This window comes from Alligator mississippiensis, chromosome 2 (genome assembly GCF_030867095.1).
Source record: "Alligator mississippiensis isolate rAllMis1 chromosome 2, rAllMis1, whole genome shotgun sequence".
Taxonomy (NCBI): Eukaryota; Metazoa; Chordata; order Crocodylia; family Alligatoridae; genus Alligator; species Alligator mississippiensis.
This window is the reverse complement of record NC_081825.1, coordinates 70571683-70594606: the sequence shown is the minus strand read 5'-3', so window position 1 is coordinate 70594606 and position 22924 is coordinate 70571683. Positions and strand designations below refer to the sequence as shown.

The 22924-nt window shown below is 44.2% G+C and overlaps 1 protein-coding gene across 1 annotated transcript in view; it reads left to right on the top strand.

Moving 5' to 3' along the window:
- The window catches only part of SNX25 (sorting nexin 25), a 148839-nt gene that overhangs the window by 7114 nt on the left and 118801 nt on the right, over positions 1-22924 (top strand). Inside the window, exon 2 of the mRNA XM_014594848.3 lies at positions 12439-12523. Within this exon, the coding sequence (XP_014450334.2) occupies positions 12439-12523 (85 nt within the window). The remainder of the gene's footprint in view (positions 1-12438; positions 12524-22924) is intronic.

Genomic DNA, 22924 nt, shown 5'->3' with positions numbered 1-22924 from the left:
ACAACAGCATCCTAGTCACGTTTTGATTAAATCTTTAGAAGTTCCGTTGGAACATCCAAAATTTCTGCTGGCTTAAAACAGTTAGATGTTGGGGGGGTTTTTTGTTTAATGCAAAATGTAATACCTTGCTGCAGCCTAACTTATTTCCCAAATCATCAGGACACTTTTCAAAAAGCACTTTTTTTTTTTTTTAAGCTTCATGGTGTTCACATCTTGAGAATCTGTTTTTTACTGTTCCAGTGCTGTTCATTGCTGATCACCAAATTTCTGTTTCTGTTAACCAAGGACTCCAAACTGTTTTTGTTTAGGAATGCTCACTTGCTTTTCCTTATCTGTGGTTGGCATCTGAAGGTATGCTACTTTGTTTTTACATAGAGGGTTCAATAATCTGCCTTTAGTGATGCAGTTGGCTAACTTTCCTGATGATAAAAGGCACAATAGCACTTCTTTCCACTCCTCTCAGGAATTATCTATTTCTAAACTTATTTTAATCTGCCAATTTTCAGGAATAGTTGATAATTTTTAAGACTGTATTATGCAGATCTTGATCTTACAGTTGGAGTTTCCTAAGTAGAGCATTTGCAGTTTTGGAGTCAGGTTTCAACAGCTCTCTCACATACACATACCCCACACATACCTGCACTGAAGAACCAACAGATATGCTGTGGAGCTAGGTGAATCTCTGTGAGAGAGAGGTCAGGAAAACTGATACTGACTCCACAGATCCCCTGCTTGATACATATCTATATCAATAGCGATATAGACATTATATTGGGATATAGATATCTATATCTTATTCTAAAGCTCTTTTGAATATTGTTTGTCCTTAGAAACTTATAAGACTTCCTTAAGAGCAGGATTGTGTGCCTTGATTGCTACAAGGTAACCTTGGGATGCTAAGTTCCTCTTCAGTGAAGTCTGTTGCAAGGAAATTAAATAACTTGCAAACCCTTTGTCTTGTTTATTTTCCCCATTATTCCTTAGTGATTGAGTGGACCTGCAATTGTGCATGCGGCCTTTTTACAGAGAGGGAGAAAACATGTCATCTCTTGTCGCCTTTGTGCCACCATAACAATGTTTACGATGGCAAAATAACAGCAAATAGACATCCATACCTTTTGTTGCAACACAGTGTGTAATTAGTTGTGCTATTTTATTGTGGCGGACATCTGTTTGCTTTATGGTGGAAGAGCCTGGGCATCCAGCGCTGCCTGTATTCTCCTGCTTCCCTGGGTAGGTGCCCCCAAGGCTTGAGGGGCTCAGTCCTTCATGCCCCAGGAATTCCTGTGCAGAGTTTAGTCCTGAGAGTGCATGCATGGCTTTCCCCTCTTCCAGAAATGTGCCTCGGGCAGAGATAGAAATAACAAAGAGGTTGCATGAGTAGAGAACAGCTAACAACCAGGAAGTCTCTAAGGCTAGAAATAGACATTGCCAAATGAAACAATTAGCTGTGCTGGGACGAGTCCTGGCACAGCTGATCTGCTTCACTGAGCGAAACACACATTGCCCGTTGCCCAGCCCACTGAACTTGTGGAACAGCAGCTGACGTGTTTCCCACTTTCATAGACATGCCCCTTGACAATCTTTAGGGTTCTTGGTGATTGCTGGGGGTGCATCTCTGTTGGTGAGGAACGCTGACTTCTCCCACTTCCAGGAACATGCCTCAGGTCCCAGGGTGTATCTGGAAGCAGGGAAAGCCAGGGCGCTACTGGTGGAGTCCTGGAGATTGCTGAGGGTACATCTCTGGAACTGGGGAACATGTCACCTGTTATCCACAAGATCAATGGGTGGGGCAACAGGCAACGTGCACTTCACCCAGTAAAGTGGATCAGCTGTGCCAGGATTCATCCCAGCACTACTGATCTGCTTCATTTGGCAGTGTCTATTTCTACCCTTAAAGACTTTCTGGTTGTCTTGTCTCGCTATCCTCTGCTATTCCCTGCTCATGTAACCTCTTTGTCATCTTTATCTCTGCCATACAACTGGTCTGACGTTACATTTTTTTAATATTACATTAAATTGACATATTATATTTTGGCTGCACATTGACTGACAAAAAGAACACTAGAGGTGCCTCCCTTCTCATGAAAAATGACCTCCTCATTAAAGAGCCAAAGAACTTGGATAACTGCAATGTCACTGGCTAAAACTCTGGCAGGGGAATCCCAGAAAAATTTTAAGAAGGCTAAACCTGGTAATGAAAGAGATTTTACCTGGGTCTTGTGTTAGGTGTATTTCTTGGACTAAGGAATGCTTTTGCTGAAACATTTGATTGGTTTTAAATGTTTCTGCCAGAAAAATTGCACTGAGTCCCTTGTCTTGTTGGTTGATGTCTGTTACCCTTCCACGTGCAAAGGGGAACAGTTTTTTTCTAGGGAAAAAGCTACTTTATCTGGAGTACCATGCATTTCCCTTTTTTCCTCTCTTCCAACATGGCTTAGCTAGCCGTTTATAAAACGGCCACATAGCCTATGGGTTGTATGAAAGAAAGTGGTAGTGTGCAACTAGGTGTATCATAGGGGTAGCATATCTCCCTGAAGAGAACTAGACTCAGCCTGTACAGTTAAGAGGCAAACTTAATTCTGATTGAAGCAGCACAGATTCCCAGATTCCTTCTTCATGTTCTGTGTTTCCAGGTCATTCCACTCCCTTTGAAAGAGGTAAAGCACAGTGACTGCTCAGAAAGAGGGAGTCTCGGGGTGGATGGGACTGGAGGCAAGTGTGCAGGGGAGGTTTCTTGGTTGGTCAAGCTGAGGATCGGTGGAGGTGGGGTTAGTTTTCCTGATTCCTAACCCATGGAGATTCACTTGGCCTCACAGCATATCTCTGTTGATTCTGCAGTGCAGGTAGACAGGACTAATTGTTTCTCTCCATGTGTTTTTACAAAGGAGAAAAACATGTATCTATTCTGTAGGCAGATAAAACTTTATTTTTTATGGATGTGCGCGCAAACTTCTACTGTAGTTGTAAAATAACTTTTTTTGTATTAAAAATGGAATAGAAGTGTTCATGGATGAAGCCTCATTTATTTGGGAACATAAATTAAAATGCTAATTTTCCTGAAGATAAATTATAACTTGAAATTGGAATAAACATGTAATTCAGAATATTTTCCTTAAGCTGAAGTGTCATGTCTGCCGAATTTTAAGCATCCTTTAACTTTTTGTAAGGTGTTGCTTACTGAAAACTCCTCATTACAGAAATTAGGACTGGCAATGTGGTTTTAATATTGCTTTAACTATATTCATTTTGAAACCAGTATACCTAAAATGGAAGACTCTTATAGACAGTTACATTGGCACAGAAATGATTCTGCTTCTACAACAGTTGTTCTCAACCTTTTTAGATTCAAGTCACGCCTCAGAAAATACTAGCTCTTTGTTTTCAGTTGTTTTTGACTAAGGAAAAATAATAGAGCAGTTCTGTTGCAAAGAACTTGTTATCGCGGTCAGTAGTATTTCAGTACAAGTATAACAGTCTGCGCCCATCTTGTTTCGAAAATCCATTCACGCGCCACCTTGGCGCAGGCGCCTGATGATGGATGCAGAGATGCTTTGTGTGACCTCTGGTATGGACCTCAGTCTCCTTGGGGAGTACCCCAGAACTCTCCTGCCACCTGAATGTAACCTCAGTGGTGGGGTCTCCCATTTGGAGGTCCCTTGTGATCGGTCATTCTTCCTGACGGATATTTGTGGGGCTCCACCTCCCCTACACCCCATCCATATGCCAGCCTTAGACAGGCCACCTGATGTCAATACTACGTGCCTTCTGGTTTTGATGGTCTTGCCTCATCACTCTCTCTAAGGTACCTGGTCCTATTTTCTTCTGTTCATAGGACATTCGCCTTCTCCTCCAGCTCTTTCCTTCATGCTCGATGCTACTGACGCCTAATTCCTGTGAGTGGCCCTTGTGGCTCGTTTTGTCCTCCAGACCTCACGGCTCCACGTTACCGCTCAAAACAAGACTAAGAAGAAAACGAAATGAAAAGAATGACACGGTGTAGTACACCAGTCAGAGGAGACAAAAGAAAACGGGACACAATGAAAATAAAAAGGAGGGCAGGTAGAAAAGAAGGAGATCAGAACACACAGTCCTTCTCCTCTCCCTGCCCTGGAGCCAATGCCTGGCTGCGTCCCCCGATGCTGCTCCCCTCCTTGTCTCTAGTGGGAGCTCCCTTTGCTCCTCTCCCAGTCTGCTCCCCTCCTACCGCCTTATGCAGCTGGAGCCCAGGGTGTGGGGCCGCCTTCTCCTCCACCACTTTCACCGCTCGTTCCCTGACGGGACTTCTCCCGGCAATCTGGTGCAGCCTGTGAAGGCTTTGGACAGCCGCTGCTGCGCAGATCGTCCTTACCCAATCAGGGTCTCCTTCAACTTGCCGGCGCTACCTGCCACCGGTGTGGAGAACGGCTGCAGCCTCTGCTGCCTCTCCCGCTCTCCCCATCACCCTGTTAGTGCCAGCTTTTAACTCAGCTGGCTGACAGACATCCATGATGTCACCCTCCGGCTTCAGCTGTATACGAGCGCAGCTGATGAACTGCACGGGCTTTTCTCCTCTGTGTTGTTCTGTCGGCGTCGGACAACCTGAGAGAGGTTAGTAATTTCCAATTTTGGGGTCTCTCCTCTCGGTTTGCCCCACCCCTGTGCTTGTGTCCCTGGGGCACAGTCTTTCAGTAAATAGGGAAATCATCAGTGAGTCCGTAGATGACTGAGGAGGCTGATTTGAGAGCCACGTGTTTCTCTGCAGATGAGGCAAATAGCTCCAGGAAGGAGTAGACTCTGGTGCTGGCAGGTCACAGCTCTTTCTCTTTTGTTTCTCTCATCCACCCCCTCCATAGTGAGGTGAGTTTGCTCGAAATGATGAGTGCCTTGGCATAATGCCCCTGGGAAATGATTCAGTGCTCAACTCATCCAGGTATTGATGTTAATTTTGCATTTCTTCAGATTGGCCTTTAAGGTGTCCTTAATTTTTTTTTTTTTCTTTTGCTCACCTCTAAAGTGGTGGGTGCCTACCTCTAGCTCTAGCAAAGAACTCAGAAAGACAACGTCAGAATTTTATTGACACTTTGGACTGCTGTTTGAAATCTCTTTGTTGATCTTGTGAAACATGTTTGATAACATAACAGTGCTAACATTGTGTGATACTCTGCAGCACCCTTGAAAATGTCTTAAGGCACCCCAGGGTGCTTGACATCCTGGTTGAGAATTCCTGTTCTGTGGAAACAAAAAATATATCTAATCGTTGAATGCTGATATAATTGCTTTCGGGCTATTTGAAAGTTTTTTACTTGTGCTGATTTCTAGAGGTGCACCAATACATCAGTTTGATATCGGATCGGCACCAATATAAACAGAATTGACTGTCAGAAATTGTCCTAATATGGCCTTGATCTGCCCCGTCTCCCTCCCCCCTCACGCTCCTTCCCTTTTCCCTCCTCTTCCACCACAACAGATTTATCAGCTGGACACTGCTCTTCAAGCTGCAGGGCTGCATATCCGAAATCAGATTGGTATTGGCTGATATGCCTCCTTAAAAATCGGCTAGCAGTATCGACCCTCAAAATCTCTATTGGTGCATCCCTAATTTCTAAACTGATACAGGCAACCCCCGCTTGGCACTCTTAATTGGTTCCTGAAAAACGGAGAGTTAAGTGAAACAAATGTTAAACGAAACTGAAAGTATTTGATGACCCAAGATGGCGACCACAGTGGTTTTTAATGACCCAAGATGGCGACCATGAATGTTATAATGAAACTGGCTAAGCACTAAGTGAAACCAGGCATCAATTTAAAATGAGCATTATAGCAAACTAGTGCCAAGTGAAACAACGTTAAGCATGGGTTGCCTGTAGTTTTAGAACTGATATCACTTCAGAAATGCATGCAGACTAGTCCTAAGAGTGACTGGTGCATAATTTGTAACCAAAATAAATCTTAGGTATTTTAAATCCGTTATTATGGTAGTTCCTTTGGAAACAGCCAGGAACATGCATGAAATAATATTTTTTAATAGTCGGAAAATACAACTTGCTCAGTGAAAGCTGAAGTCATGGAAAATTTAGTAAAACATTAGAAGCAGTAACTCTTGATTACCAAGGTTCAGTCTGACAGTAGCATACAGCAGGAGATTGACAGCCATAAAGAAGAATGTTAATGACTACAGTATTGGATAGAGCAAGCATATATGTGAGTAATTGGATATTTGGTTTTTGCACATTAAAATAGATTTGACTTTATCTTTTGGACCAGTAGTTAAAATTTAAAATGCTTTGCACCAGGTACAGTTACAGTATGTTATATTCTTACTTGCATTCTGGTTTGCTTTCCTTGTTTTAGTATAACATAACTTATTGCTAATTATCCTGCTTATCTGGGTAAACTTGGGAGTAGAATTAAGTAGATGTAGGGCTGAAGTTAAACAAACACACACAGTACAAGCAACTATCTGTCAGGTCACATTTGGAAAATTGTCTTTGATTCCTGAATGTTGAAAACTGTTATGCTGATGCTGCTGTTCATTCACTTTATCTTCCATTTCTCCCCACCCCCATTTAAAAAGTTATGTAAATACAGCTACTTAATTCTTTGCCATGTAATAGTTATGCATGAGTTATTTTAAAGATGGTTTTTAGTGAACAAAATTGTTTTACACCAATAAATGGTCTTGGCTTCATAATTTTTGCATCAGTAGGAGACTGAAAGATAGTAAAAACAAAACAAAAACCCACAGTGCAGGATTCTGGTTAAATGCCAGTTTGGATTTTGTTTCAAGCCTCCAAGGCTATTGTTGTCTGTATGTAGTACTATTCCCAAGTGTAACAAACGGGAAACAGAACAAAACATTTCAAGAAATACGTGCTTCCTTTCGGTATATAAACAAAAACAAGTGTGAAAAAGCTTTAAAGATTAGAAATGTTCCTCAGACCAGTGTTCCCAGTAAGTAGCCATGTTCTCATTCCCTCTTCTTTCCCTTTTCTGTCCCCAAATTTTATAGAAGGATCAGAAACGTGATAATCTGTCTTCATGGATGCTGATGTATCATGTCTTACTGTTCTGATCAGTGCCAGGCTACATACAGATGTTTAGGGAAGTTAGATTGCGTTAAAAATGGCCACCAAATCTATGGTAAATCAGGATGGGGGATGCTAGCGGGACACTTTCAGGGGGATCGGGGGCAAGCTGGGTCTATGGGAGGTGGAGGGGGATCAGGAGGAAGCTAGTGGGGTCTGAAGGAGGGGTTGGGGGGATCAGGAGGGGACTAGTGTGATCCATGGGAGGGCTGGGGGTGGTAATGGGCTGTGGGTGGGATGGGGTTGCTTTCCCGCTGCTCAGGTCTAGGGGCTATTTTAACACCCTGCCTCCCCACCCCCAGATGAACAACCCTCACAGTGAATCTACCCCTGCATCCCCCCATTCCTTCCTGCCCTTCCCCGCACCCCCCGACTTACTTTGATCAGTTTCTGGCACTGGCAAACGACAGTAAAACCAGTACTGAGAGTAGCTTGTGGGATGGGGGTTTGGTGGGCATTGTGGGGGGTTGTCCATCTGGGGGAGGGGCCATGGGGCTAAAAATAGCCTGGTGCCAGGGGGGCAGGTAGCAAAAGCACAGCCCTGGGGCTGGAGCCAGCAGCTGGGCTTTCCCAACCCTGGGGCTGCACAAGGAACTGTACAGAAGAAGTTCAGTTAGATCGGGTCCAGAGAGACCAATCTAAGTTAGACTACCTTGGAGGTACACTTAACTTAGATCAGGTCAGCTGTTTTTTAGACTGATCCAGACTTTCTAAACTTCTGTACAGTTTGCCCCTAGATCCCTAGTTTAGTTACTCTAAATGTAAGGTTCATGCCTGGGAAAACTAAGTTAGATCAGGTAGTCTTTTTTAAAGCTATCTAACCTCCCTGAATGTCTGTACCTAGCCTCAGTGTGTTCCGTTTGCATGCATGGTTTATATTTAACTGAGAATTGTTCAGTGAGCAACTATTAAGCCTTTTATTCAATGAGAGGAAAATTTAGGTCTTTAGTAAAGAACTGCAGGATATTTATTTTTAGTACAGTAGGTTGTCCATTGCATTTGTTAGATGTCGGAATGTAGGACAGCTGAACTTTGTCTGAATTAGGGTCTTAGAAAAAAGAGAAATGTCTGACTTCTAAAATCTACCAGATATGCAAATCCAACCAGTGTATGTGGCTTGGGGACATTGTCGTCTATCATTTGCTATGAAGGAGCATATAAAACAGTTTTAGTTATAGTTCATGATTTTCAGTTACTCATACCTTGTTCTTAAATATAGAGGCATGGATTGTGTCAGAGATATTTTTGGTCTTTTTACCTGGGACATGGCTCTTGTAACTATACAATGTTAAAATCTCAGGTACTTCTATATATAACAATTTTAGGACAGGCTTTTACACACAGAGTTCCTGCTTATGTGGGTTGGGGCTATCTGAACTCTCATGGGACAATCAGTCCCACAGGAAACAATGATCTGGGGAGGAGAGGAAGCACCTGTTTTATCAAAAGATTTAGGTAGTGGGCTCCAGTGCACAACATCCACAGATGGTCTTAATATCTGCTTTAGCCTGTCTGTTGAATTTAATGATGCCTACTTACATGTAAAAGGATTCATACTACAGTAGTTTGTCAGTTTAAAAGCATCTTCGTTAAAGCAGAGAGTGACTTCTCTCATTTCAGGAAATACAGCACGATTTTCCTGTAGATGAGTGACATTCAGAAAAATTTGAAAACATCCAAGAAGACAATAAGTCTTCTCCAGGTGAAACCTGACAATCAAAATTCCTTTTGTTCTGTAAAAGAGGGGTGCAGGTACCTTGACAGCAACTACTGTAGGAGAAATTTCAGAGCCCCATCTGTATTAGAGAAGCTGCTGTTTTGACAGCCATATGCTTTTTTGAATTTCCCTTCTGTTTTCCCTCATCCTTAAACGAATTTTTACAGATGTCTATCCATCTCTCATGGACATTATCAGTTGTTCAGTGTATGTTGTAGCAGCATGTGTTGGGTTCCTCACTCGTTTGGGTTTTCTTAGGCTGTATCTGAGCCATGGATTTTCTAAAATCCTCCCACTCTTGCTCTAGAGTGGGTGCTTTTTGACTTCTACTAGCAGTGATATCGGTGCTGATGTTAGGATATGTTCTAGCTACTTTATCATAGTGTCCTGAGAATGCCTATGCCGCCTCCCACCTGTGCTAGCATCAGCAGAGCTAAACTGTTCTTATTTAAAAAATAAGGTAACATTTCAGTGGTTGTGCTAGAAGGGATATTTATGTATCCTTTATCTGTCATGTCTGGAGGTTGGGGGCCTTTGTGTTTGATGTTTGGTATCAAAATTAATAGCTGCTTTGTTGTGGATGTGCTCTTAAGTTTTGCTTCATCGTATTAAATAATGAAGAGAACACATAGCAGAATCTCATTTAAGGGTAAGAATGGAAAAGCATTTCTTGCTAATATGAATAAACATGCATGTTCATTTATTGACTAGAATTCCATCCTGCTGTCTTCCGAACATTGCATTTAAAAATAGCTGAGCTAAGATTTACTTTACTCTTCTATTTGTTCCCTGCCAGTCTGAAGTTGTTTTCTCTCAAACTGGCACTGCTGCCCTGTCTATCACCTACACAGCCTCCTGTGTTGCTGTGCAGTATTTCTCAGAAAATCCAGCACAATGCAGCTTCTATCCAATGCCCTCTACTTTGTGTCCTTTAAATTGTACGTTTTATCACTATGTAGGTATCCTTTTATCATCATTGTTACTTGCTGTATTCATTCCTTACCTGAGTTCTTTCAGTCGCACCTTTTTGTTAAGATGTCTTCCTGACTGATTATCACTCTCTCCCTTCTGGTTGACTGTGTTTGATTTTAAGTGGAAAACTTGTTGCCATGCAGAAGATAACCCTGCTAATAACATAGAATAAATTTCAGTAAAACGCATTTCTACAAGTTGAAAGTAAGATTGCATTTCATTGAAATACTGCACATTGAGTACTGAGACAACCTTTTTGTGTCCTAAGCAGAGGATTTTTAAGATTGAAATATAAAAGGATCAAATTGTGAGCTAAACTCACTTTGTGAGATTGGGTATATTGGATTATTGTGCTTGAGATATGGAGCAATTCCAGTTGCAATAATGGCTCTCCTCTTAAAGGATTTATCTGATGTTCTTTCTTCTGCTTGTAAAGAGGAGGCACTGAATGGAGGGGAAAAAGTAGGAATTCTGTTTTATAGTTTTATTATTTTAGATTGTATTTGGAAGCAGAAATTTGGCATTTGCTCTTTGGGGTTACTTTAGAATAGGAAAACATACCCAGTGGAAGTTTCTGATGTAGATGAGTATATGTGTTAGAGAACAAGATATTGTAACTTTGGGTATAGAAAAAAGACCTGGTATAACTTTTTTTTTTTGTAGGATTCTCCCAAGTCCTATTCTGCTAAATTAAGTGAACTATTTAAATTGTAAATATTATGTAGTTGACAGCACCCTCCCCAGTTTCTCTTTAGATTCTTCTTACTTTCCTTCTGTAAACAAAGCATGGAGATCCTGTCCAGCATTACAAATTTGCTTTGTGAAGGATGTTTAGTGAAATGAACTGTTAAAAATAACAAATCAGAATTCTGCAGATATTTTCAATATTTTTCAGACTTGAGAGGGTGTCCAGAAAAGCCTCAGGTATCCGAACCTGCTGCTTTTTTGAAAGTCAAAGAAATAATTTTCTTGTGCATGACCTTTAGTAGTCCTGACAGTCTTAGGATTTAGATGAAAGGGCATGCCAAAATACTGTAAGGTTTATTAATTGATTATCCAATTTTTTTGATAATTATTATTAGAATGCTAGCACCTTAATGCTATGATCATAACTTCATTAGAAATATATTGTGCTGAACATTATGCATATATATCTTAATAAAAGGATGGTCATGTTTCACATCAGAAGATACTAAGCATTTGGGTTGTTTTTTTTAATAGGGATGTCATTTTATTTTTTGTTTGTTTGAAAGGGAGATTTTGGCCTTACTTTATAGGAAACATTTTATTGCTATTTTTTCCCTTCAAAATATCTATTGGTCACGCAATTCTGAAGTGTCCTCTGCAACATAGGGTTGAATCTTCTTCTATACTTAGAAGTTGTACCAGTGTAACTTCCCTTAACTTGAGACTCTTTTATCCGTGCATAAACAGTCTCCTATCAATAGATATGTGGACTCCAATCAATATATACTGGACTGGTTTGCCACTGATCCAGTCCCATATCAATAAGAATTAAGTTGGATTGATGGTAATTTGGGCACATTCTATTTTTGTTGTAGTTAAAACTGCTTTACATATAGAGAGAGCTTAAATTTTACCTTTTATCTATCTCTTGTTGGTACACCATTAGAATCACACTTTGGAGAGTGTTCCTTCATATACTCATGTGTTCTTATGCCTTTATAATACTGTATTTTCAAATATCCCTTTAGGAAGGCAGCTTAAAAATCAGCAGTCCATAGATGCTTATGGCTAGTATTATTTTGGACTAGTCATGAAGTATACTCTGGAACAGTGATTTTTCAGCCTGTGGGCTGTGGACCCCAGGGGTCCACGAAAGATGGCTGTGATCGATCAAAAGTATGTAAATACCTACACTTACAATTTGGAGGGGTCTTCACCTCCATTCGAAAATTTTTAGGGATCCACAAATGAGAAAAAGTTGAAACCCACTGCTCTAGAAAAAAATTAATGTTTCACTTTAATTTTAAAATACTTTCCTGAGCTGAATGAAACATGTTTTAACAGAATGCTGCAAAGGTTTTGTAATTGCTACTGGCCTGTTGATGTGGAATAGCAGGGTGAAACATTTTTCTTTCTATCTAAATGAACTGCTGATCCATTAAATCTGTCTTGTTGGGATCTTATAAAGCTATAAAAAACATTGCTGTTTACTAGAATGATTTTAATTGCTTAGGGTGTTGGACCTGCCAGGTGTCCTATTCTTGATTTATGGGATTGTAAATAAAGGATGATTTCCCATCTCAATTAAAACAAAATTTAAAAAAATCACATTTTGCTAATCAAAGAAATTAAACCCACGTATTTCCTGAGGTTGTTACTTTAAAGTGCCCAGACCACACTTATAGGAAAGATCATTGTTTTGTATATGTGTTTTTTCATGAATGTGTGTGTATATGTATGTATGTGTGTATATAAGTAAAGCAGTGACTTATGTAAAAGGCAAGTGTAGCTGTGAGAGTCTGGGGAAAAATGGGAGAAGCAAAGTCGTTTATGGGTGATATCTTTTATTGGACCACCTGTGGGATAGCGAGAAAGATGAGCTTTTGAGTATTCCTGTACCCTTCCTCAGGTCTGAAGTGATGCAGTAGTATTTTTAGGTTCTTTAACACTATTTATTCCACCAACTTCTGTTTTATAAATATTCTCTTATTTCAGAGTCACTTGTCTGGAAACTCGCATGAATTGGTGCAATCAAGAAGAGTGGTAATTTCTCACAACATGGATAAAGCCCTGAAAGAAGGTGAGTCTTAACTGGGAGAGCAAAGTGTTAGATTGTAAACCTTATAGTCTCCTTAGCAAACCTTTACATGTACAAGTAGTTCTAGCATTATCCAAGGCATTACTTGCAGAACAGAGTGCTATTCAACAGTGTAAGGTATTAGAACCTGCTCAGAAGTCTTTTGAAGATGAGTTTTTTTCCCCCTTCTCTATTTAAAACAAAAAGATGGAATGGGAATCTCCACAAGATACTCCTGTGAACGGAATTAGAATAAGAGATCAGTTATAATTGTCACAATATAATTGATTAAAAAAGAAGAGATACAAAAGACGGGAGCGCTGAGATGGAATAAATTTCAGTAGCATTCCTATTCAGTATGACAAGTGGTTTGAAATAGTCAACAAGGGATGTTCTTTGCTTTTCATGCTTACTTCCTGGTGTGTTTGAGATGCATCTACAATAAGGATAAAACATTTTCTACTGCTGTTGATACTGCAGAGAAGGTAAAATTATGAAGGCATTCAAAACCAAAATGCTACAGTTATGAGCTTGTTAGACTGCAGTTAGATAATCTCATCTTGAATCATCAGAAAACTTGCTGAAAACTGCAGTTTTAACTGATGCATCTTGTTATTAATTAGGAATTGAATGGATGAATCTTACATGACACTTGATATCTTATTTTTATAGTATCTAATAGGGTCTTGGCATTATGCTATTTCTATCTTTTGGTAAGTCATAGATGGAAAGCATAAAATGATAATAGTACAACTGACTAGAAGGTTATAACTTTAGAAACAAAGATATAGGCTATACTTTTAGGATTGAGACTTTATTATGGGAACCAGTGGCACTGAGGCTATAAACAGACATCAGCCTTGGAGCAGGATCAACTGTGCTGTGTCTTGGCATAGCTGATCCACTTCAGTGACTGACACAGATTTTGCCCATTTTTCTGAGTTGGGGCACAAGAGTTCATGAGCCCCAGGTAATTCTCTGCAGGGGGATTCCCAGGGTGTGCTTCCAAGTGGGGAAACTTGAGCTGGCACTCCCAGGACTTTATGGGATCTGATCTTGCAGGGAAGTAACCAGAGTATGTAGGTTTGGGCTCCTGAAGCCCTGGGACCACCTGCCCAGGGCAGCCAGAAAGTGCTCTCCTATCATAAAGAAAATGGGCATCTGTCTAAAAAAAAAAAAAAAAGAAACAGCACAAATTTTTACCATATATTGCTGTGGCTGCAATTTTGGGTAATTGTGGTGAGACAAGGGGCATGGGCATCCATTTGCTTGGGCTTTGTGCTGCCATGAGACTTTTTATGATGGCACAAAGATGATGGTTTTGTTTCCAGCCTGAAAAGGTCTTGAGAGTTATAATGGATAATTAGATGAAGATGTGATGCTAGCATGCTTCTTTGAATAGAAAGGGTAATGCAGTTCTTGGATGTATAACTAGGACAGTGCTTAGTGAGAGTAGGAAGGTTGTACAGTATTGCCACTGGTGTGACTGTACAGCATTCAGTTTTGGTCTACATGTTGAAAAATTGGAGAATGTTCAGAAAGAGCTTTACAAATTATTAGAAGTTTGGAAAACCCACACTGAAGGAGCTCAGACTCTTTAGCTTATCAGACTTAAGTTTAAAGGGTGACTTGACCAGTCTCGAAGTGTTTGTATGAAGAACAGAAATTTGATCAGAAGATTTTTTTTTGCTGTATACAAAGGTATAGTGAAATCCAATGCTGTAAAGAGACCAATTTAGACAAGGCTAATATTTTTAATAATGATGGTAATAAACCTTTGGATCAGTTTACTGTTGGAACAGCTTACTTGGCATCTTCCTTGTAGTTACCCTTTACTAGAAGCTTTTAAATTGAGAGCAGATGTTTTTTCCCAAAGATACATTTTAGTAGAAATGGGAATTAATTCAGGGAAGTCTTATAGTCTGTTATTCTGAAGGTTAGACAGAGAGATCAAAATGTCTCCTGGCTTTATAGTCTAGGAACAAAAATAGAAAGACTATTGAAGCTCTTTTGTATATTGCAAGAACATATGAAGACAACACTTAATTGCTCTTGTGCAACTGGAACATAAAAGGTCCAGATCCATGGAGCAGCGTCTCATCTGCACTGTCCATTGATATGAAGCAGGAGCTGCAGGTGCTCATGACATCTTAAATTTGGGAGCAAAGATTGAGTAAGTTGGTTGTACACATCAATGGTCTTTTCTTGCTTCTGTTAACAGCCAGTGCTAAAACTCCTGTTGACTTTAATTAGGATCAATTCTTCAGTGTCATGGATACCTCAAGCTGATGTTCAGTATATTCAGTATCTGTTCACTTCCAGTGAATTAAGAGTACTGAGTATCTGCCAGGATTAGGCCCAGAATACCTTTTCCTTGCTTCTTTTTAGGATGGAAACAATTGTTACAAAAAATCTACGGTGGGTGGGGCTGGCTCCCCGCTGCTGTGCGCTCTCCCGGGGAGGCAGGAGGGACCCATACTCCCCAGATCTGTGCACAGGGTAGGAGTGGGCACTGGCTGCCTGCTGTGGTCTTGGATTCCCTGCCCTCCTGCCCTCCCCTGAGGCCTCTGCAGCCTGGCAGGTGTGCCCCTGTGCTGCAGGGCAGAGTTGGACTGTGTGGGAAAGCTCGTTGCCACTGCAAGCCCTGTGCTGCCCTGAAGAGGCATTCCCTGCACGTGTGGCAGCATCGAGGAGCACAACCCTGTGCCACTGCCCCCGCTGCTGCTGTCATGTGGGCAGGGGACGCCTCTCCATGGCAGCATGGAGCTCGCAGTGGCAATGAGCTTTCCTGTGCAGGCCCATTTTGCCCTGCAATGCTGGGTTGCACCTGCCAGGCTGCGGAGGCCCTTGGGGAGGGAGCCTGAGCCCTTAGTAGGCAGTCTGTGCCCACCCCCACCCCATGTAGAGACCTGGGGGGCACATGCCCCCAACTCCTCCCCCAGGAATGTATGCAGAGACCCCACCCCCTAGAGGAGCTGCCCGTGGCCCCATCCTGCTCCCTGCTGGGGCCCTGCGGCCACACATTCTTGCCCTAGGCTCGAAGCCTCACATGCCCCTGGCTGGGCAGCAGTCCCAGACCTTCTCAGCTTGCTCTCTCTATCCCTATGGGGGGAGGGGGATTGAAGACCCCACCACCAGACTTAACTGCGGGAGCTGCTCTCCAGGCTGCCTGGCTGCCACGTACATATACGTGCATATGGCGCTCCCTGCCCGACTGCCGTCCTCCCACTCCCCACAGCCCCTTGTAGGCTGAAACTCTGCCAGCCTGCAGGAAGCTCTTTGTAAAAGTGGAAAATCTGTGGGTTTCTCTGTTAAAATGAAAAATCCGTGTTTTCCTCGGGTAAAAGGGGAAATCCGTGTTTTTCCCGTTTCCCTGTGGGAGATCCCTGCTGTTCATTTGCCTATCAGTTAAATGTACGCAGCTTAGACTAATTTGCAAAGATTGAATCAATTTATCCTCAAGCTTTTTGATTGTCTATACTTAGCCCTGTATTTGAATATAGAGTATTTAGGATTTTTACCGAGAAAGGCCTAATGTTGCAAATGTTTGCAGATGCTTAAATTTAAATGTATTTGTAGCCCATTCAACTCACTTGAGGTTTTTCATTATTTAACAGGTAAAAATGACCTTCTCATTATTTAACATTGTTCATAAATTTATGCAGAAAATCAGTGCAAATCTTCATAAAATTTTTTTTATATGTAATAGCACATTCCTGTTTCTGTCAGTGTACATTAATAGGATACCATGACACATACTACAAGCAATACTGTTACTACAGAGTTGATTAATGATCTGTTAGATCCCTGGTTTTCCTTAAGGCATGCTGAAAAGCAGAGTGGAATAAGGAATATCAAATGTAAAAGCACACCCAGGTTGTTAGGCTTGTTCTCTGAAATCTATAGCCTTGATTCAGGAAGACACGTAAGCACATTTTTCAGTTCATCCTTATTCCCTTGAATGTTTATGGCCAGTAAAATTTTGAATGTTTTGGGCTTCGAAGGGAGTCCCTTATTTTCTCAGCATGTTGAGAAACATAACAAATAAAAAAAAAATTGCTAAGTGTCTAGAGCATCAGTCCCCAAACTGTGTGTCAGGGCCCCAAATGGATTTGCAGTATCAGTGGATGGAGTTGCAGGGGTGCAGAGCTGTGGGTTGGGAGTGAGGGGCCATGTTGACCAAATGGAGTTGTGCTGGGGAAAAGGTTAGGAAGCACTGCTGTAGAGAATGTACTAATTTCAGATTCCAAGTAAGAAAGCATTATTTTTCTATGTTACCACATGTGATTAATGAAAGTAAAGTTATGCAAAAGAAAGTGGGGTTTTTTATTTATGAAACAACATAAGAAAGCTGTTCACTAAACTGTAGAAACTATTTGTTAATTTGATAACGTGCTGGCTGCTGTCCAATTAATTAAAATTAAGACTATCCTTGCCCCAATAATAATCTGAAAGTAATTGCAGTTGATGTTGTATTTGGGTACATGGATGTATAATATGGTAATTGGCTGATGGACGTAATCAACTTTCATGGTTAATTTAAGCCAGAATTGTTACATCTGGCATCACTCAGAAGTGAATGAGTATAATAGAGGAAATAGTCCAAATTTGAATATTAACCTTTCTGGTAGATACATCAATGCATTTCAGCCTTTTCCCCAGTTCCCTCTGAGTTGCAGTATAAAAAATGTGAAAAGAGCCCAGATCACTTATTCCCCCAGCTTTCTTTTCAGGACTTGGTTCAGGAATGGAACTAAATCAGTAGGACTTGGATTCCCAAGTCAATCAGACACTTTTCAAGCCATTATCGACAGTCTGAAGCAGAGTAAATACCTAGGCACTGAGGCTTCCCCATGTGAGCACGCTCGGGAGAGGTTGTAGGGGTTAGCTACCTCCAAAAATTTCCTATGGCAGCATTGCACTGAGATGCCAAGCTACCCAACAAGTAGTAGTAGAGCTGCATTTGTGCTGGCTGTGCAATGAGTGGGCTATTTACTTCTGCCTCTCACTAGAGCTTATTAGGAAAGGGACAGTACTATGCAAACTTTTGTTCCACTAGCTAGAGCTAGCTTGTGGGGCTTGGGATGGTGTTGAGAGGGAAGGTGTCTCTGGGAAACTGGAAATGGCCTTTGGGTATGTACATGGAGATGAGCCGTGGGGCTGCATTGAAGGCTTAAGGTTGGCTGTGGGATCAAAAAGTATTAGAATCGCTTGTGTAGATTTACCATAGATAAACATCTACTCTTTCTTTTAGAACAGCTTTTGTTTTATAAGGCCCCTGGCAAACTTTAATTTAAATGTGTGATGGGATCTGAGGAATTTTATCTCGGATCCCAAAAAATCATGTGTCCTGCCACTCCAGATATTCAGGATCTGGCATGGCAGCATGCACAATTTTTGAGAGCTGAGATAAAATTCTTCAGATTCCATTGCATGCACAGATGCTTAAAACCACTGTGGTTACTCACATGCAAGTCCCTTCTAAAGCTGTGCCACTGGCGTGTTCAAAGCCAGTGGTCATCAACCGGTTGATTGGGATCGACCTATTGATCCTGGAGCTTCTTGCACTTGGTCTTGGGATGCAGGGGCTGAGCGCATGCGCGCTCCTTCCCAGCCCAGCAGGGACGGGAAGGAGTGGGGGCCAGATCAGGGCCCCTGCAGCAAGGGACACAGCATAGGAACAGCCTGGTAAGTGGCAGGTCATCCAGGAGTGGTGGAGGGGGGCTCCTGCCACTAGGTGCGCCCTGGCAGAGGCCCCAGGGGGCATGTGCTCCCCCCCCGCATCTGTGTCCGGCAGAGGTGGCTCCTGCTGCAGGCTGGGCTTTGCACCCTGAATCCCACTGCAGCTGGCCTGAGAGTGGCCCAATGCCACATAGATTCATAGATGTAGGGTCGGAAGGGACATTGTAGATCCTTTAGTCTGACCCCCTGCCGTGGGCAGGAGAGAGAACTGGGCTCAAGTGACCCCAGCCAGGTAAACATCAAGCCTCCTCTTAAAGACCCCCAGGGTAGGGGCCATCACCACTTCCCTTGGAAGTTGGTTTCAGATCCTAGCCACCCTGACTGTGAAGTAGTGCCTTCTAATGTCTAGTCTAAACCTGCTCTCTAGCAGCTTATGGCCGTTATTCCTTGTTACTCCGGGAGGCGCTCGGGGGAACAAGGTCTCTCCCAAACCCCGCTGGTCCCCCCTAGTAAGTTTATAGATGGCCACCAGGTGCCCCCTCAGCCTTCTCTTGCGAAGGCTGAACAGGTTAAGGTCCCATAGCCTCTCCTCATAGGGTCTGCCCTGCTGTCCCCGGATCATGCGAGTGGCCATCCTCTGGACCCTCTCAACGCTGTCCGCATCCCTCCTGAAGTGTGGCCCCCAGAACTGGATGCAGTACTCCAACTGCGGCCTGACCAGTGTCTCATAGAGGGGGAGGATCACCTCCTTGGCCCTGTTTTGTCCTGCATCCACAGATGCATCACAGGTACGGTTAGCCCTTCTGACCATGTTCTCGCATTGTCGGCCCATGTTCATCTTGGAGTCATTACTGACTCCAAGATCTCTTTCTGCCACTGTGCTTTCGAGAAGGGAGTTCCCCAGCCTATTGGTATGCTTCTGGTTCCTACTGTCCAAGTTCAGCACCCTGCACTTGTCAGTATTGAATCCCATCCTATTTTCATTTGCCCACCCCTGTAACTTGTCCAGGTCCTGCTGTAATCTGTCCTTCCCTTGTGTGCCCACTTCACCAAAAATCTTGATGTTGTCTGTGAATTTAAACAGGCTGCTCTTCACCCCATTGTTCCAAGTCGCTAATAAAGAAATTGAACAGTGCGGGCCTAAGGACTGAGCCCTGGGAGACCCCACTGCCCACTTCCCTCCAGGCGGGAAATGACCTGTCCACCACCACTCTGAGTGCGACCCCTCAGCCAATTTGCAATCCATCTGACTGTAGGCATCAATGCCACAGTCACCTAGCTTCTTAATGAGAATGGGGTGGGGTGGGGTGTCAAAGGTCTTTCTGGACTTCAGGAAGGCTACATCCACTGTGACACCTGCGTCCAGTGATTTTGTGACCTGATCGTAGAAGGCAGTTAGGTTGGTCTGACAGGACCTGCCCCTAATGAAACCATGCTGGTTACCCTTGAGCATCATCCCCGCTGCTGGCCCATCACAGATGTGCTCCTTGATAATCTTCTCAAAGAGCTTCCCCAATATTGAAGTAAGACTAAGGGGCCTATAGTTGCCCAGGTTCCCTTTTTTAAAGATGGGGACCACATTGGCCCTCTTCCAGTCGTACACCACCTGGCCAGAGCACCACAAGTGCTCGTAAAGCCATGCCAGGGGCCCTGCAATAACACCCGCCAATTCCCTCAGCACTGTGGGGTGGAAAGCATCTGGACCTGCTGATTTAAACACGTCCATCCCCTCCAGAAGTTCTCTAACCCGGTCCTCCCTGACCCTAGGCTTGGTGGAGTTTCTCCCGAGTCCGTCCTGAATCTCAGTAGGGGAGTCCCGGTCCCTGCACAAGAAAATAGAGGCAAAGAAATTGTTAAAGAGGTCTGCTTTCTCCTCTGGTGCGACCACCAGATTGCCAAGCATATCCTGCAGGGGCTCGACATTACCTGGGGCCTTCTTCATTTATAGATTTCATAGATGTTAGGGCTGGAAGGGACCTTGGAAGATCATTGAGTCCAGCCCCCCGCCCGAAGGGCAGGAAGTCAGCTGGGGTCATAGGATCCCAGCAAGATAAGCATCCAGTTTACTCTTGAAGGTGTTCAATGAAGGCGCTTGAACCACCTCCGATGGCAGGCTGTTGCAGACCTTGTGGGGCTTGGACAGTAAAGAAATTGTTCCTTATGTCCAGCCTGAAATGGTTTTGCAGTAGTTTGTAACTGTTCGACCTCGTCGTCCCTTGCGGGGCTCTGGTGAACAAACGTTCCCCCAGATACTGGTGGTCACCCCAATAAACTTATAGGTGGCCATCAGATCACCCCTGAGCCTGCGCTTTTCCAGGCTAAAGAGCCCCATAGCTCTCAGCCTGTCATCGTAAGGTCTGTTTTCCTGACCTGTGATCTTGCGAGTGGCTCTTCTCTGGACTCTCTCAAGCTTCTCCACATCCTTTTTGAATTGTGGAGCCCAAAACTGGACACAGTACTCCAGCTACGGCCTCACTAAGGCCGAGTACAAGGGGAGAATGACGTTCCGGGATTTGTTTGAGAAGCATCTATGGATGCAAGCCAGCGTTTTGGTCGCTTTACTAGCCACAGCATAACATTGCAGGCTCATGTTCATCATTTTCCCTATGTATTTAAAAAAGGACTTTTTGTTATCCTTGATCCTTGATGCTAGCCCTAGTTCTGTATCTGCCTTAGCTTTCCTAACAGCCCCCACTACAGACCTGAGTGGTGGAGGTATACTCCTCTTTGGTGATAGCCCCTCCCTTCCACTGGGTGTACGCCTCCTTTTTGGCCATCGGGCATTCGGGAATGTCCTTGGAGAGCCAGGGGGGCTTTTGGGCACCCTTGCCCCCTTTGCTTCTTGTTGGGATTGTCACCCCTTGGGCTCTGAGTATTGTCTCCTTAAGGAATGACCACTCATCTTGGGCACCCAGTTCCCCTACTCTCCAGGACCCTAGTGCCTCCCCCACTAATTGCCTCAGCTCATTGAAGTTGGCCCTCTTGAAGTCTGGGGCTACTGCCTTGTTGCAGGCCCTTGACACCCTGCACTGGATGGTGAATTCCAGCAAGTGATGATTGCTATCGCCCAGGTGGTCAAGGACCTGGAGTCCCCTCACCAGGTTGTCGCCTGTGGCCAGGACCAGGTCCAGCAGGGTATTCCCCCTGGTAGGACTGTGCACCTCTTGGGTTAAGTGGAGGTCCTGTATCTCAGCCAGGAACCCCCGTGAGCAGTCACACCTGGCTGACTGCTCCTCCCAGCAGATGTCTGGGTAATTTAGATCACCCATGACAACTACATCCCTTGCCTTAAGTATCTCCACAAGCTGACCCAAGAATCTGCAGTCCAGCTCTTCCCCTTGATTGAGAGGTCTGTAGTAGACCCCCACTGTTGAGTCCCTTTCCCCACGACCCCACTGTATCCTGACCCAGAGCATTTCAGCCTGCCCCTCCTCTGACCCTATCCTGCTAGTTGAGGATGTGTATTGCTTTTTGACGTGTTCAGCCACTCCTGGGCCATCTGCAGCGAGGCTCGGGGTGCAAGCCCAGCCCATAGCAGGAACGGTCTCTGCTGCACACTGATTGGGGTGGGCACATGCCCCACCTCCAAACATGGAGCAGCGTGGGTAGCTGCAACAGTGGCGAGGCAGGGTGCAGGGCTGGAACAGGGGCAGGCCCTTCACAGGCGGGACAGAGCCGCAAGCTCCTCATCGTGGGCGGGGGGTGGGACATAGACACCCCAGGAGGGCATGGGGCGGGGGGGATGCGTGCCCCTGGAATTGTGTGGGGTGGGGTGGGGCAGGGAGGGGTGCAGCTGGCGGTCTGTTCCTGGCAGAGGCTGGGGCTGCACTGCAGCAGTGGCGGCACTGGGAATAGGGATACTGGGGGCTGCAGCCACCCAAAAATTCACTGTAGCCTTTTCCCCCTACCCCCACCCTCCTCCCAGCTTGACTGCAGCCCCCAGCCTCTGCCGGGAACAGCTCAGTGCTGCTTCCCGCCGGCCCCCCCCCCCAGCTGAGGACATGGGGGCCATGTGCCCAGGATCTGAGTGAGGGAGGATGGGCTGGGGCTGGGGCTGTCCTGCCCTGCCACACCCCGGGTGTGCTGGGCCTGCCTTTGCTCCAGCCCTGGTCCCTCACTTACCACTGTTTGGGGAGGGGCAGATCAAGGCCCCAGCGGTGAGAGAGGGAGTAGGGCTGGGGCCTCAATCTGCCCCGTTTTTTCCCCCCCACCCACAGCCCTTTCCACCCCCCCTGACCCTTCCCCCACAGACTTACCTGCTGGGGAGGTTTGCCCCCAAATAATTTTTTCTCCCTTTGCCTCCATCTTCCCCCCCTTCCAACCCCACAGACTTACCTGCTGGGCATGGGGGGAGCAGGGTGGCAGCAGCACAGGATAGATCTTGGGTTTCTTTTAAATTCCAAAAATGGTCTCTGACTTGAAAAGGTTGGAGACCACTGTTCAAAGCTATGCCATGCAGCCCAGCATCAGGCTGCATATTGTGGCTTTAACAGGCCACATGTTAAAATTTAAAGCATGATACGAACCAAATACAAAAGTAGTCACAGAAAATTAGGGTTGGAAGAGACCTTAAGAGGTCATCTAGTCCAACTCTCTGCTCAAACAGGATCATCCCCACTATATCTCCCAGCCAAGGCTTTGTGTATCCAGGTCTTAAAAACCTCTAAGGATGGAGATTCCACAACTTCTCCAGGTAACCTGTTCCAGTGCTTTACTATCCTC